This window comes from Rhipicephalus microplus, unplaced genomic scaffold, assembly GCF_043290135.1.
Source record: "Rhipicephalus microplus isolate Deutch F79 unplaced genomic scaffold, USDA_Rmic scaffold_13, whole genome shotgun sequence".
NCBI classification, from domain to species: domain Eukaryota; kingdom Metazoa; phylum Arthropoda; class Arachnida; order Ixodida; family Ixodidae; genus Rhipicephalus; species Rhipicephalus microplus.
Window position 1 is genome coordinate 19,863,568 of NW_027464586.1, and position 16,527 is coordinate 19,880,094.

Here is a 16,527-nt window from a genome sequence, read left to right on the forward strand (position 1 = left end):
GCAATCTTGCGACCAGCGGGTCAGCAGCCGAGTACCTTAGCTACAAGACTACCACGGCGAGACTATTGCACAATCCTGTAGCTTCTTCGTTTATTGTAAATTTTTCGCCTGTCGTTATTACTACTTGTTCAAAATTGACTATTTTTCTTTCATGAGATTTATGTATTTTCTGTGCGGTATTTTTACCTTAAGTATCTCGTGCCTTTTATATAATTTATTCTCTCTTGTGTTTCACATGGTGTGAATACTGTTTAAGACCGATTTATTATTTTTTAACACATTTCTTTCTCAAAGTGTATTCAAAGTTTGTTTCAACACTTCCGTTTGTGAAATTCCATCCTGCATATTTGTCTTGCAAAACAAGCTCGCATTAATAAATAAATGAATGGGTAAGTAAATAAATAATTGAGAGCATTTCTTCTTATAGAACATAAAACAAGGCATGGATAACAGCTTGCGGGAAATACAATAATATTCAATTCCAGCTCAATAACCATTTCTAGTAGCAACGTGGCAAGTTCTGGCGAAACTACTTCGTAGTTTACAAGCCCTTCTCAGTTGGTTTTGGAAGCCGGAGTATAAGTGAAGCCCCCTCTCACCGGTTGCATTGTTGTAGCAGGTCTGATGCAGTTTTCCTGAGAACAGCTCGAGTCCGATGATGGCGTAGATGATGATGACGAACACCACAAGGAGAGCGATGTGAAGCAAAGGCACCATGGCTTTCAGAATGGAATTCAAAACAACTTGTAAACCTGCAATAAACATGCGTTCGTACTCTTAATACTCTTTTGAAATGTACTTCAGTTGGTTGGTCATAATTACGGCAGCGCGAAAGGACCACACCAGCGCTGAACTTGAAGTTCCTTTTCACGTCTTAACCCGGTGTGCATTGCCGTTTCACCGTAATACTCGGCGAACATGAGATATTGAACCCACAAAATAAGGACAGCTCCTCCAAGTTTTCCTTTTCTAGAAAAAAGGCAACAAGATGATATGTAAGATCGGACGTGTTACCCTAATGTTCGTCAGGCCGGCCAGCAGCAAGTAATCTTTTTTTCTGTCCTTATATTCAACATCAAAATCACTACTACTAACATGCACTAAATGTTTTCGGAACCATCGTCTGTTAGTTTACCTATAATTATTATTGTGTCTATTGAGAAGAAAACAAACCCTTAAATTTGCTCATATTTTCTTTAAGTGTAACACTACAACAACAAATTTACTAAAAACGCAATGTTGATATGGTCTTTATCACCACCAGCGTGACAAATAATTGTTTTCATAGTTGTGTGTATTTACGTATCATTGCCTCAAACTATATCAGTCCGTTTCCGAGAAAAAGTAAAAATAAAATTAAAACGGGTGAAATAGATAGAACTAACGCTATAGACATAAAAGAAAACAAACAATAACAAGCACAGCATATTTTGTGCAGGCCCGTGCAGTTAATGCAAAATACTTATAATTTACCACAAATGCGTGTTGCATTGGTAGTCCATTAGAAACAAAAGAAAGACGAAATTGCAACAGTGTATAATTTTAATATTCTTGTTTTGTTGCTTCGAAGGCTCGATGAACACAATACCTGAAAATTTGGCAGATCTTACGTATCTTGAACGATCTTACGTATCATCCGCATGGCAAACGTGTTAAAATTTTTGTATTTAGCGAGAGGTTATCTAGTGGCGCTCAATTTATGTACAAATCTAGGCACACACGCACGTTAAGCAACCGCATATTTTTTTTTATTTACAGGTACTGCAGGCCCTTCTCAAGCCCATGCAGGAGTGAAAACAAAGAAATACGTTGACGGAAATTTGACATACAGCATGACAATACATCAGTGTTGCTTGACGTAATATTAAAACGTACAACACACATTAGGGGAGGCGTAAATATGCTTACGCAATCGCGTGTAAGCATAAAATATGGTATGCATATAGTAAAATAACAAAATGATAATGTCTTCCAATTTTGAAACGACACTTTAACCAAAGCTTATATTACAAATACGCTGAGAAAACACCTTTAATGACACAGAGTTGACAATCTCTTCAGGTAACATATTCTAATAGGAAATTACTCGAGGAAACAAAGAAAACTAATGGAAAATATTGTGGCTAATCGGTTGCCTAATAGCCTTACCGTGATTAATTCTCGCTGTTCGTTTAAAAGGCTCTTAGATGTAAAGTTTCCGTGGCATATTGAAGTGACCATAGTAAAGGTGATAGAGTAATTTTAATCTAAATATGACCCTACCCTGCTCGAGTGTATGAAAGTTTGCCCTATTACGTAAAGTGGTTACACTCGAGTGACGCAAATAAACAGAATTAACAAAGCGCAAAGCTAAATTTTGTACTCTTTCAATTTTACTTATTAAGTATTGTTGGTAAGGGTTCGAAAATACATCTGCATACTCCAATTTAGGTCTTACTAGTTCCTTTTAAGCGTTTAATTTCACAGCAGGAGAAGTACTGCGCTACTTTCTTTTCAAAAATGCCAATTTCTTGAGTGCACCCTGACAAATGTTATCAATGTGTGTTTCCCAACTGAAATTTCTTGTAAGTGTGACGCCTAAATATTTCACCTTATCGGATCTGTTGATTGTAGCATTACATAAAGAATAAGTGAAGCCAAGAGGCCTCTTTTTGTTGCTGAATGTAGAAGTTGTCTTAGTAGTATTTATTCTTAAACCCCACTTTGTACATCACGTCTCAATTGAGGGCAAGGCATTGTTTAATTTAATCTGGCCATCTCGGGTTTTAATAGCTGTGTATACTACGCAGTCGTCCGCAAATAATTTAATATGAATAAGGGGTAGAACGGTAAGATAAATATCATTTATATATACTAAAATAGTAGAGGGCCCAGTACAGAGCCCTGCGGGACTCCAGAGTACACATCCAACTCTTCAGAGATACACTCATTAATGGCGACACACTGTGTTCCATTTCATAAGTAACAAACTATCCATGCGACTACTTTTTGTTCAACGCCAATTGAGAGAAGTTTCGTAATCAGATCGGGATGAAGGAGGACATCGAACGCCTTTGACAAATCTAGAAATATAGCGTCGGTTGGACCATTAGTGTTTAGTGTACTAATTAAGTCATCAGTTATATCAGACAGTTGGGTAACAGTTGACAAACCAGATCTAAAACCATGCTGTTTGGAATAAAGCAAATTGTTACATTCGAGGTAAGTAATGGTGGCCTTATAAATAATATGCTCAAAAAGATTTATGCACGGGAGTAATTTTTGCCGAGCGCCAATCATCAGGAATAGTCGAAGTGCGTAGAAACATAACGAAAATCTGATGCAGATATTTACCTACCCATGCAGCATATCTACTTAAAAAAGTATTGTACAGTTATCAGTTGTGCGCAGTTGCGTAAAGGTGCCGACAGAAACATCGGTATTAGCAACACCAGAAGCGCTAAGCTGATATGAAGCGCTGCTGTTTGCGCTGGGGATCACGAGGATGGTAGCCATCAACACTGCTACTTAAATCAACTTCAGTGTATGGTTGATGATTGATTCATTTGTGGGGTTTAACGTCCCAAAACCACCATTTGATTATGAGAGACGCCGTAGTGGAGGGCTCCGGAAATTTTGACCACCTGGGGTTCTTTAACGTGCACCCAAATCTGATTACACGGGCCTACAACGATTCCGCCTAACTTTAGCGTATGGTGCCTAACTGCAATTGACGCTAACCCGACATGACGGATGTGTCATGGGAGTATGCATATGTAATGTTTATACAGTTTGATAGTCAGTACTGCAAGCAGACACACAAAATGTTTCACAAAAATTGATTGTTTCACAAAAATTGGACATGTTTCACAAAAATTTGGTTGTATTTGAAAGGTAGTTTCGAGACCTGGCATGGCTCTGTGGTAGAGTACTTGATTGCCCCGCAGAATGCTTGGGATCCATTCCTGCTGAGTTACTGACATTTATTCTTTGCACTCACTCGGTAAAGGCTGCCCACGTCAGCTTCTTCTGAACTTTGAAGCGTTAAAATTACCCTTGTGTGTTCTAGCTGTTTCTTGGTATATTTAAAATGTCTATGACCTGTTGCACATACCCGCATAGCAGTGGCACATACATGGCCCCGGGTATGTGCCACTGTTTTTAAGTGTTTGGTGCCGTACGTGACAAGATTAGAACATTATTCATGTCATGACCAGCACGTTGTATTTGTCAAGCCACCTTGTGCTTGTCCTTGTCTTTTTCCCGTCCGTGTTTTCTACCACGTATTATACTTAGATCATGTATCACCAACTGGCTCAATCGTCCACTTTGATTTGCTTATTCACCCGTACAAATATTGCTGTACGCCAAGTTAGGGAGTGATCTTGAGAGCACCCGGACGTAGGCGGCTCGCTAGATAGAGAAATAGATGCCAAAAGGGCTTACAGTACGCAAAAAAGTACGCTTCATGGCTGGATACGAAAAAGTAAGCCCAAATGTAAACAGTTACACATGAGCTGTTCGGCCTCTGCATCACCATATATAGCATGATTCGAGAAAAATATTTTTCAGGGCGAGTACTTGTGTCTGCATACCTACGCGTACACGGTGCTAGTATCGCTCGGAGAACAAAAAAAAACTAGCCTTGACTGTCTCGTTTGTAGTTATCGTACGCCATTCGCTTCGGTATTTTTCGGCGAGTACACAACGATTGTCCTTCAAGAAGCTAAGCGCCGGATGCCAAGTTTGAAGCATTTCTAAAAAAATAAAACTCACAGAAAGAAGGTAAAAGTTTTGTTACAAATGTCATGCGGAAATAACTACATTGCGATTTACCGAGTTGTTTATTGAACGAGTTATAGTGACAGCCTACTCGTTTCTTGAGGGTGTGCGCCATCGAGATGACACATACCCACTGCTGACCTTTCTTTCTTTCTTCCTGAGTAAAACAAAAGTTCACCAAACCATAGTTGTCAGTGCCTCCACTGAAAGTGAACATTAAAGGGTCCCCTAACGCTTGAAAATATCGCATAACTCGAAGTGGCACTCGCGGAAATGACGACGGAGGGCGCCGGCCTGTGATTGGATAAATTTAATCTTCAATCTATTCGTGGCATTGCATCAAAATATGAATTATTGTTAGATTTATTTTTAGCGTCATTTCTCCGTGAAAGCAGAGGACAATAAAGCTCTCCAGCTTTTCAAGTTTGAAAACACCAAAGCTGGCCAAAGAATGCACCGAGCGCCACGGTGCGGGAGGACAGGCGCTGGAGACGCTCTAGGCGCCGTTGTTCGCAGTAACGAAAAAACAAAATATAGGAGCATGCATATATAGACGCCGTCTGAAAATAAAGATCAGTAAAGCTACAAAAAATATAGAAGCGTTCGCGAGCTGTTCCGTTTCGCACGTGTCGTTCCTTTGTCAAGTACCACATGATTTGTAACCATCGCATGCAAGCTTCCTGTTCGGTAGGGCTTTCAGTTGATTTCATTGGGCAGCCTTCCCACGTCACAGGGCGAAGGAAACACAGTCAAGTGAGCCCGCGAAGATCAACTGTAGGGTAAGCATCCAATTCTTTGCATTTTGGTATCACTATGATGAATAACTTGCTATTGCATGCCCCTATCATTGCCATTCTAGCGGCACTTACATTTTGAGCCTTCGCGATACGCATCCAGCTAGAAACACAAGTAAAACAATCAGGTCGTGAAAAGTGTTGGAGGGCTTCTTTATAAGCTAACTTAATTATCTTTTTTTCTTACATAACGTGGTGAATATTTTACTTTATAGCCATTATACCGCTGCTGTTATATTTTTCAAAGTTGCTATGTTTTTTGTTGGCGTAGCTTTATCTATGTATCCCATGGTTGTTAAAATTTAGGAGATTAACAAATACCTTTGTGCAACATGAAGTATTCTTTCTGTTGTGAGGCATATATTTTCAACAAACCACTGTGCACAGAAAGTAGAGAGATTAAGGTAAAGCTCGCCCAAGTATGCATTATTTGTATATCTTCAGTAGCGTTGCGTTGCAATGTTGTCTGGAAGCCTCTCTTGAGAACACGTTATTTTCTCTTGTAGTGGTGTGTTTCTTTAGCACCGTTATAGATAGCGTACGGTAGATAATAGTGCGCCGGGAAACGACAGTGCGACGCAGACTCGCCCATATGAAGTGAGGATTTTATGACCTCAGGTTTTGCAGCACCAGAGATCTGGGATCAAAATGTTGAGGCAGGAAGAGGTTGAACTTCGTTGAGAGGGTTGATTTACAATATTTACATGGCACGGGCTCTCTGGCTCTAAGCTCTACGCTGAAAGCTCTACATTGAGCAAGCTCCGTGAACCACTAAGCAGCCCGTGAAGGCTGAATAAATACAGTCTCATCTCCCCGGATCCCTAGATCGGCGAATATGTCAATACGGCACTGTCCAATAAAATATCCCGCAGCACATACCAGTGTCATTATGCCAGCGCCACCCCCAACAAACACACATACACAAACCAAACACCGGTGATGCTGCCTCCTTCGGCGAATATTGCTTGAGCGGGGTGAAACGAGCCTGTCATTTCACAGCTCGGGCCGACGACCCATGCGTGGTCGAACGGCAGGCACGGTCTAGGCGTCTCCAAGGGGCCCTGTCTGGACATCTGCCACTGATTTGAGCGTCGGTGGCTCATCAGTCAGAGACGCACAGCATGGTGGTCCGACGTCCATAGTCGGCGGAAGCTCGGCATTGTGGCTTTCACCAGGGCACGAAGACGCCACGTGTCGCATTTCTGCGCAGACCCGAATGACAGCGGTGCTCCGTAGAGGAATTTCAGCCACGCAGCACCCAGCACATGAAAACAGCAGGGCGTCTTGGCTCTGCTCCACAAAAGGAGGCGCCGGCCTTTCTTTCGTTTTGGCGGCTGCGGCAAAAGGGTGGCCCGCCAAACGCAACAGCTCGTCCACCGGTGGGAAAATCGACCTAAGGGTGACAGGCCGTACAGTTTGCCTGAAAGATGGTTGTTTAATCGCGTCATCCAGGTCACTGCCGAAGACGCAATACGACAATCTCCAATCATCCATGGTTTTTTCCTCCCTAGGATTTCCAGAAATACAAACAACCACAGGCACGGGAGAGCACCCTGCTGGCACTGAGACACATCGAGTCCGAAAAAATGATGTCAAAAGAACAATTCTTAAAGAGTAAAACTAAGGCAAAAAGCAGCAATGAAAGCGGTCTTGTGAGCTTTCGCCGAATCTAGCAGTCTCTATTCGAAAACAATCGCCCTATTAAATAGCTATCAACAAAATGAACTCCCAATGGATGCGCTTTCTGTGACATACTTGTGTGCCAGCGTCAGTAATCCGCTGTAACCCACCAGGCCTCATTCTTCTAAACTAAAGGATTTTGCTTCACGCTGTTTTTTAGACCCCAAAGTTTTGTGCAGCGAAAGCTAGTCATCAATTTCCTTTGAGCAGACCAAAAAATAACTGTCAAGCTGCATCTACTTCAGGAAGATAAACATTACACGTCCGCTGACGCATGTTATAGTGCTCCTGCATGGATGAACTAATAAATTTGCCTTGTGGTTACCACCTTCATAAAAGCCACACATTACTCTCGCACTAACTTTCCTTACCGAAATCCACACCGGACACATGTCAAGAAAACAAGAAATAACAAAAAAACTTCCGCATGAATCCTGAAAAAACTCACGAAGAATATCCTTGCGTCTCCTCGCTTACTTAAAATTCTGTTCTAACGTCACTATCACTCGACAAACGCTCCCAAGCGTGTCGTTATGCGACCGTGCAGCGCGTAACCTTTAAAACCGAAACATACGAAGCTTCAGAAATAAACAAAACCTGGAACTTGTTACCTAAACGCTAGCTCGTAGCCAAAAAACTTACAAAACACTTTACAAAATCAAAACCAACTTAAACAGCAAAACACAACTTCAAAACGAAAAAACAATCAAGTCCGCTAACGAGCCTTTCCAAATGCTCACCGCTGTCACTTAATAGGGAGTTTTAGCTTGTACGTATACTTCTTTACGTTAAGGCGTTACCGGATACCTGTTCGCGTTTACCGTCTTACCGGAACGGATATCTTTCAACGTGTTAGCTCCTCATACGTAAATTTTCACGTACGTACGTAAACGCGTATACCTTTACGTTGTCGCAAACCATAAATGGTGATGCTAACTGCATATAAACTGCATTCACCTTACATATGAATAAATCACCATTGTGGTGAAATCACGATAAGTTCTTTTGTTGCGTACAGTATCCTCATATGCGCGAAAGAGTGAAAAATACAAGGCTAATGCAACGATGCTGTCGACATCTTGTGACACTTCGTGCAACCAGTCATGAACACGTTGGCTTACGCGTAATGTTTTTGAGGTGAAAATGATTAAAAAGGTAACTCATTTGTAATAACGGCGCTGCGCGTTTTTTGCATCAGACGTACAATGCACAATGTTTCTGCAATAACAATTTTGTGATTACCTGGTTCACTATCACCCCGCTAGATGGCACCACCTATCCAGCCTCTCTGGAGTTCGCACGTTTACGGCGTTTATGTCCTGGACTATTCTAGCTTTGGTAATCCGGCGGTATCAATGTAATGGCCATTGGCGCTCGCAGTTCAGCTACTTCTGCTTATTGATGGTTCGAGTCCCCGCAATGCGCATACCACAAGTTTCTACGAACGAAGGTGGATTTGCGAGATAATGTTGTAAACGTAAAGTCTATATGGCAGGAAACGTAAACTTTTAAACCAGATCCGGCGGGAAACGTAAACCTTTACGTTTCCGTAAAGACCCGCGCATGCGCAGATTCTATCCGGTATCCGGTAACACGGTAATGTAAAGAAGTGTACGTACAAGCTAAAACTCCCTAATATTGAGTCGAACGCGTGGCGGTCGCTCCCTGTGGGCCTTTCTTGGCGAACGGGGATAGGGACAATGACAAAACCCATTTTCTTCGCCTCCGAACCCCGTCGAGCTTTTAGCTGTCAACCAGCGTTCCTCCTCTCATTCCGTTACTTCTAGCGAGCCAGTGACCTTGCGCTTGCAAGTCCCATCAAAAGTGTGGACAGGATGACGGCAGCCCTACCGTCCCGTTCCTTTTGTCTGCATTTCCACGCGAACCACCCTTCCTTCAAAAGAGTGGCTACTTGTGCTGGTTGGTATTGCATTTTCGAAAGAAATATACTTTCTTAGCTTGCAGGGAACGTTTTCAGAAGGAAGATAGAACCAAGCGATAGGACATAGCACGCACTTACAACCAATTTTATTGCACAGATGGCGGGGATATATATACAATCAAGAGGGCGAGAATATCATATACAGATGAAAGGACATATGATGGCGAATGCGCCAGACCACCTTACTCCAACCTTGAAATGACAACCTAACTGAGAAGATACTCATATTCATTATCCGACAGATTGACGGACGGGGCACATACACACTCAGTTCCTGCTTTGCGAATCAAAAAAGCTTCATATATTTCACGTGCCCTTTTGTCCTTATACCTTTCCATTGCTTGGCATTCATTAAACTTCGGTGTGCACTAACAATTTGTACAGTTACTTGCCAAGTGGCTGCCCACTGATCCGCGCATATGGTTTACTGACGACGGAGTTCCCTGAAAATAACCGACTTAAATTTTTAGACCTGCAGCTTATGTTTCTGTCAGAACACATTCGCTGGCAATACGCTCCCCGCCGCTCCAATAAGGCCCCGTTATCCTTCAGTTCAGCACACTCCAAGCTTGTTAAGCGAGGAATTGCCAAATCATGCATGATGACATTATTGTCAAGGTCTTGCCATCACCAGGTTAGGAGCAGTTTTGGCGACCAAGTTAACATACTTATAGGAAAGCAGGCTTTCCTGGTCACCTTCTTTCGGGCATATCAGAATCACTTCTGAATGTATTTAAGCTAGGCAAAAATGCAAGGCATGCATCTCAGTACCAGCAAAAGCCAAAAATGTATGTCATTCCTTATGTGCACAAAAACTCGCACTGCTTAAAAAGAACCGTTGAGAAAACTTGGGTAAAGGTTGTCTTCACGGCAAAAAACAAAACAAAACAAGCTGAGCTCTCTTTATAAAAGAGTAATCTACGATGGATCTTTATATGTCGGGTGCACTACGAAGCACGCAAAGATATTTGTGGAATGTATTATAGGCGTTGTGTATCTGATTTATTTAATATGTGGTCGATACTACATCGGACAGATGGGGCACTGTCTGAACGATCGCCTTACGAGCACGCAAATCTGATGCGCCGATCAGTAGGCAGGCACTTGGCAAGTCACTGATCAAATTGTGGGTGCCCACCGAAGTTTGATGAATTCCAGGTAATGGCGAGGTATAAGAACAAAAGGGCACGTGAAGTATATGAATCCTTTTTGATTCGCAAAGCAGGAACTGAGTGTGTAAGTGCCCCGTCCATCAATCCGTCAGATAATCAATACCAGTATCTTCTCAGTTAGGTTGTCCTTTCAAGGTTGGAATAAGTTGGTCTGGCGCATGCGCCATTATTTGTTCTTTCTTCTGAGTATGATCTCCTCGCCATCTTGAAAGTATATATATTTCCACCATCTGTGCAATAAAATTGGTTGTAAGTGTGCACTTTGTCCTATCTCTCGGCTATATCTTCCTTCTGAAAACGTGTACTGCGCACTAAGAAAATATATTTCTTTAAAAAAAAACACCCTTCCGTTTCTCCTCGTCCGGCGGGTCGGACGCATGCAACCCAACTTTGGCATGGATGACATATCGATTGATTTATATGTGGGGTTTAACGTCCCAAAACCACCATTTGATTATGAGAGACGCCGTAGTGGAGAACTCCGGAAATTTAGACCACCTGGGGCTCTTTAACGTGCTCCCAAATCTGAGCACACGGGCCTACAACGTTTGCGCCTCCATTGGAAATGCAGCCGCCGCAGCCGGGATTCGAAGCCGCGACCTGCGGGTCAGCAGCCTAGTACCTAAGCCACTGTATCACCGCGGCGGGGCGCGGATGACAAATGCCTCGTTCGGCTTTCTACGCTGAAACGTTTACCGGCTTTCTTAAAGCGGGTTGTGCTCTTTGTCGCACTCTTGCCTTTACGACGTCTCTTCCGCTTACGCCTCTTTTTAGGGCCCATTTCTGACCCATCCACTCGCCTGTCTTGCTTGCCAGCATTCGGGCTGGTTTCATTCGCTGTGTTGCCCGCACAGTCTGAAGGAATTTCGGACAAATCATCTTCTCCTTCACTCTCAAGACTGGCGGTCAGCTTAACGCGTCCCGTAACACTCCAGCTGTATTCTTCCGAGGAAGCCAGCTCGCGTTCCAGCAATCTGCGCACAACTATATTGTATTTACTATTCTATACTTTCGCTTCATCTCCTGATTTCACCCCGGCTTTCCTGGTTAGCGGGTCGAATTCTTCTTGGACACCGCATGCAGGATCCACGGTGGCGACACACTCACTTGAACTAAGCTCAACTACCTGGGAGCTGTCAACAACTACTCCACCCTGCACTACTTCCGTACACTGTGCGGGCCTAATGCTGGTGTTCTTGCCTAATGGGTGAAATATTCTTAGACTCCGTAGGCAAGATCCAAGATTGGTACACTCTCACTTTGTGTCTGTGCCAGGTCGTCTACAACTGTCTTAGCTGCCTCACTAGAATTCCCCTTGCACAGCACCTCGCCGCATTTACTCTCGCCTTCAGTGATTTCTCCTCTAAGCGCCGCTTCTTTTGCAGCTGTCAACCTCGGTTCATTCGTGAACCTACAGCTACTCTCGTAGATGGTAGGTTTTTCTGCGGCTCCGATTTGCACCACACTCAAGTGCTTCTCGCAATTCTCGTGCGCAACCTGTACAGATTGACCACTCCTCTGCGTCGCATATAACCTGCATTCTACTCTTTCACACTCGTGTTCGAACTTTTCCTGCTTGTCAAAAATTTTTTACATTGCTTTCCTGTATTCTTCCTCCCTTATTCTCTGTTTCTTTATCCATTCTTGTTCCAAAAAATAAGTATTCCCAAAGTGCTCAATACCGACCTTCCTACATTTGCTTTCGAGAATTACTTCACGGTGTTTAGATGAAAACATATAATCCTCGAATTCTAGGTCGAGATCCCAACACAGGTCTAGCAGATTATCTCTCGTCAATCTCATTAGGTCCATGGCGACTACTTTGCTTTGTCTCAGCTGTCAAAAAACACAAAACCCCAAGCGTTTCAATTCTGGGTCTGGAGAAGTTGAAGCCTGGTAAATCCCACAGCGGAGACCAAAAGCATAGGCATACAAGTAGCACTAAGTGGCCAGCCTCCCTCTATACACTTTTCCTATTTCTTGTGCACTGCTTTGCTCTCTTCAACTTCCCAAAACTTTCCCGCAACGTACGCTTACAACTCCCGCAAACTCACTTACAAACCTACAGAATTACCTAAGCTTTCGTACTCAACCTACTTGCTCAGATGATCATCAAGTGCTGCTTTGTGCTCAAATAACAACCACCAGAGCTAGGCAGTTGTTTGTTATATCTATCTTTTAACGGATCTAGGCTAAAAGACCCGATACGTCTCAAGCACAAAGCCAGGCACTCACTCGAATGCGCGCGGTCATGGTACGCGGCTTCGATCCCGTCGAATTCCAGTGCTTGGGCTTTCGGCTGACCTCCGGTTCATGTCGCTCTCCACCGCTGAGTCTCATCCTACCGCTGCTATCCAGTTGATGCGACCTGGGGGATTGCGGCACCAGAGATCCGGGATCAATATTGTAAAGGAAAACTACCGATCGGCGAAGAAACTAGACCGAACGCCGTTTCTCGTTTTCAACTTCTTCTTCTTCTTTCTTGCAGTACTAGCCTGCACACGTTTATTCGTTTTCTTTTCCAACATACTCTCGCCTCCAGTAGCATCGCTCAATTTCAGTCTGTACAATCTCTGCGCTGGTTTTCTGAAAAACTTCCCGTCTTGAGCTTTCACTCTACAAGGATAGACTGTTTGGGGAGAGTGTGTGCAAGCTTCAGTTGTTCGACGTCATTCGTGAATACTTCCAGCTGAACATATCGGACCCAAAACATTTTAGATTTGTTTAGCTCCCGTGCCAAAATTGTTTCGCTGAGCAAAGTTTGAATTTCACGGCATCGATTCACAAAGCGAAAGACCCAGGCGGTGACGCGCAGGAGCTTCTGCAGGCATTTGTACTTCCTTATATCGATCACCGGGTGTAAGTTTCTGGACGACACTTGAAGAAATACATGTTGCGTCTCAATCTCTGCGTCTTCGTTTACCGGTTTGTACTGATTAGGTTCTGGAGGCCAGCCTGATTTTTGCTGGGACAACCATTCAGGTCCTTACCACCAATAGCGACATGCACGTAGAGTCCTTATCGGTATACCTCTAGTCACTATATCCACCGGGTTGTCTTCGCCAGGGCAGTAGCGCCATAACGCTGTTTCCGTCATCATCATCATCATCATCAGCCTGACTACGTCCTCTGCAGGACAAAGGCCTCTCCGATGTTCCGCCAGTTAACCCGGTCCTGTGCTTGCTGCTGCCAATTTATACCCGCAAACTTCTTCATCTCATCTGCCCACCTAACCTTCTGTCGCCCCCTAACCCGCTTCCCTTCTCTGGGAATCCAGTTAGTTACCCTTAATGACCAGCGGTTATCCTGTCTACGCGCTACATGCCGGGCCCATGTCCATTTCCTCTTCTTTATTTCAACTATGATATCCTTAACCCCCGTTTGTCCCCTAATCCACTCTGCTCTCTTCTTGTCTCTTAAGGTTACGCCTACCATTTTTCTTTCCATTGCTCGCTGCGTCGTCCTCAATTTAAGCTGTACCCTCTTTGTAAGTCTCCAGGTTTCTGCTCCGTGGCTAAGTACAGGCAAGATACTTAGCTACGGAGCAGAATCTTGATCGTTCCTTTTTTCTTGATCGTTTCTTTTCTAATTACAATGGATCTGTCGAGCCTGGCCTATCTGACCATGATATTGTGTCTGTACACTTTTCGTTGAATGTTAAACATACGCCTGACACGCATGCACCTTTGTTTGCGAAGGATTTTGGAGGAGCTGATGATATCGGTGTAGTAGAATACCTTGAATCTTGCTTTTGTGAATTTCGCGCAAGTGACGTCCTCGAGCTTTGAACCAAGTTTAAAGCCATATGCTTATTCTGCATAGATCAGTTCATACCAAACAAACGTGTAAAACCAACTAAACACACACCTTGGATGAACAGGCGTACCATTCAGTTAAAACGTAATGCCAAACGATTACGAAAAAAAGGAGCTGCTGCCGTTAATTTAACCACTGTTCGTACAGCTCTGTCGGAATCTATTACAGAGGCAAAAAATTTTTATTTCTGCAACACTTTACCTAACTTTATAAGAAAAGATCCACAGAAGTTTTGGAACTTTATTAAGGAGCAAAACAAATCAATAACGAGCATTACCCACGACGGTACTGCAATAACTGACCCCAAAATCATCGCTAACCTTTTAAATGCCCACTTTCACATTGTCTTCGCCCCGCCTACTCACCCTTCTTTTCAAATTTCACGGTCCTCCTTTTCGGATATCAATATTTCTAAACAAGGTGTGCTTAACATGCTTTTACGATTGAAGACGAAATATTCCGTCGGTCCTGATGGCATTCCCAACTCCTTCCTCCGGCGTTACGCTGAACCACTAAGCAAATTTCTCGTCGCAATCTTTGAGGTCTCTCTCGAATCCGCGATACTTCCACCCGACTGGAAAATTGCACGCATTGTACCAATTTTAAAAAAGGGCGACCCATCTTCAGTTTTAAATTACCGTCCAATTTCTATTTTATCATCTCCTTGCAAAATGACTGAGCATATCGTTTCTGGTTACATTAATAACTTCTTAAATGAGCATGACAATCTAACTCCTTTTCAACATGGATTTAGGAAGTGTCTTTCGACAATCACCCAATTAAGTACCGTCATAAATTCTTTCGCTTCTGTTCTTGACAGAGGTGGACAAATGGACGTCATCTTTCTAGATTTTCAAAAGGCTTTTGATGTAGTTCTTCAAGACAAATTAATCTGCAAATTAGTGTTCCTTGGTTTTCCTGGCTTCATCTTATCATGGTTATCTGCTTATTTATTGCATCGGAAACAGTGTGTTATCATTGACGGGCAACAATCTGACTCTTTCCCGGTAACCTCAGGGGTCCCTCAGGGAAATGTACTTGGCCCACTATTATTCCTTATTTATTGCAACGACATAACAGATGTCATACAAGCCCCAGTAAATATTCGTCTTTTCGCAGACGACTGCGTTATTTTTAACGAAATTAATAGTGTTGAAGACCAATGCTTGCTTAGTGCAGCCTTAAACAGTATCTTTAGGTGGAGCAATAAATGGGGCATGAAGCTAAATTCTTCTAAGTCTGTGCTCCAGCGTATAACTAAAAAAACAGTACCCCTGATGTTTTCGTACTCCGTTGGCCAAGACTCATAGATTGAAGTTAAGGAGTACAAATATCTTGGAGTTACCATTACTAACAACCTCAACTGGAGCACCCATATTTCTAACACCGCCTCTTCTGCTTTCAGAAAATTATGTCTACTTCGACACAAGCTTAAACATGCATCCCATGACGTGAAAACTTTAGCCTATAGAACTTTTATGAGACCCAAGTTAGAATACGCCTCCATTATTTGGGATCCTCTCACCAAAACGAATATTAATTGTCTTGAAAGAATACAGAGAAAAGCCATGCGATTCATTTTTTCTAAATACAGCCGTGAGGATTCTGTAACGGATCTTATACGTTCTAACGGTTTTCACACACTTCAAATGAGGCGCGAAATATCCCGACTGAATTTCCTCCATTCTTTGTTAAATCGTAATTTTTTACAGATCCCAGTCCTTACGTAACCCTTTCTGAGACTAGGAAAGCCCGTCATTGTCATCTCCTCACACTTTCCCCTTGTGTTGCCAGATCTAAACTCTTTAAATATTCTTTTTTCCCCGCACCATAGAGGAATGGAACCTAATACCTATTGATCATCTGGGCTCAACTGAATCAATACAGAATTACTTCTTAACTATTTCCTAATTATATTTTATTTAGATTTGTTTTTTAGTGTTACCCGATTTGTTTATGTTATTCAATTGTGCTTTGTAGATGTATTTTTGTTGTACCCTGCCCCTCCTGCATGGGCCACATGGCCTGCAGTATTTTGTAAATAAAATAAACAAAAATTTAAAATACAGCTGGTATATACCTTTCTCTTGAGGGATAGTGGCAATCTACCTGCCATAATTTGAGAAAGCTTGCCGAATGTGCTCCACACCATTATTATTCTTCTAGTTACTTCAATCTCGTGGTTCGGCTCTGCGGTTATTACCTGCCCTAAGTAGACATAGCCTTTCACAACTTCAAGTGCACTATTACCTATCTCGAAGCGCTGCTACTTTCCAAGTTTGTTGTACATTATTTTCGTTTTCTGTAGAATAATTTTAAGACCCACCTTCCTGCTCTCCTTGTGTAACTCCGTAATCATGAG

The 16,527-nt window shown here is 42.8% G+C and overlaps 1 protein-coding gene across 1 annotated transcript in view; it reads right to left on the minus strand.

Annotated features, from left to right (window-relative positions):
* LOC119162950 (muscle calcium channel subunit alpha-1-like) overlaps positions 1-16,527 on the minus strand; it is a 1,445,695-nt gene that overhangs the window by 951,523 nt on the left and 477,645 nt on the right. The window contains exon 7 of the mRNA XM_075882643.1: positions 600-752. Within this exon, the coding sequence (XP_075738758.1) occupies positions 600-752 (153 nt within the window). The remainder of the gene's footprint in view (positions 1-599; positions 753-16,527) is intronic.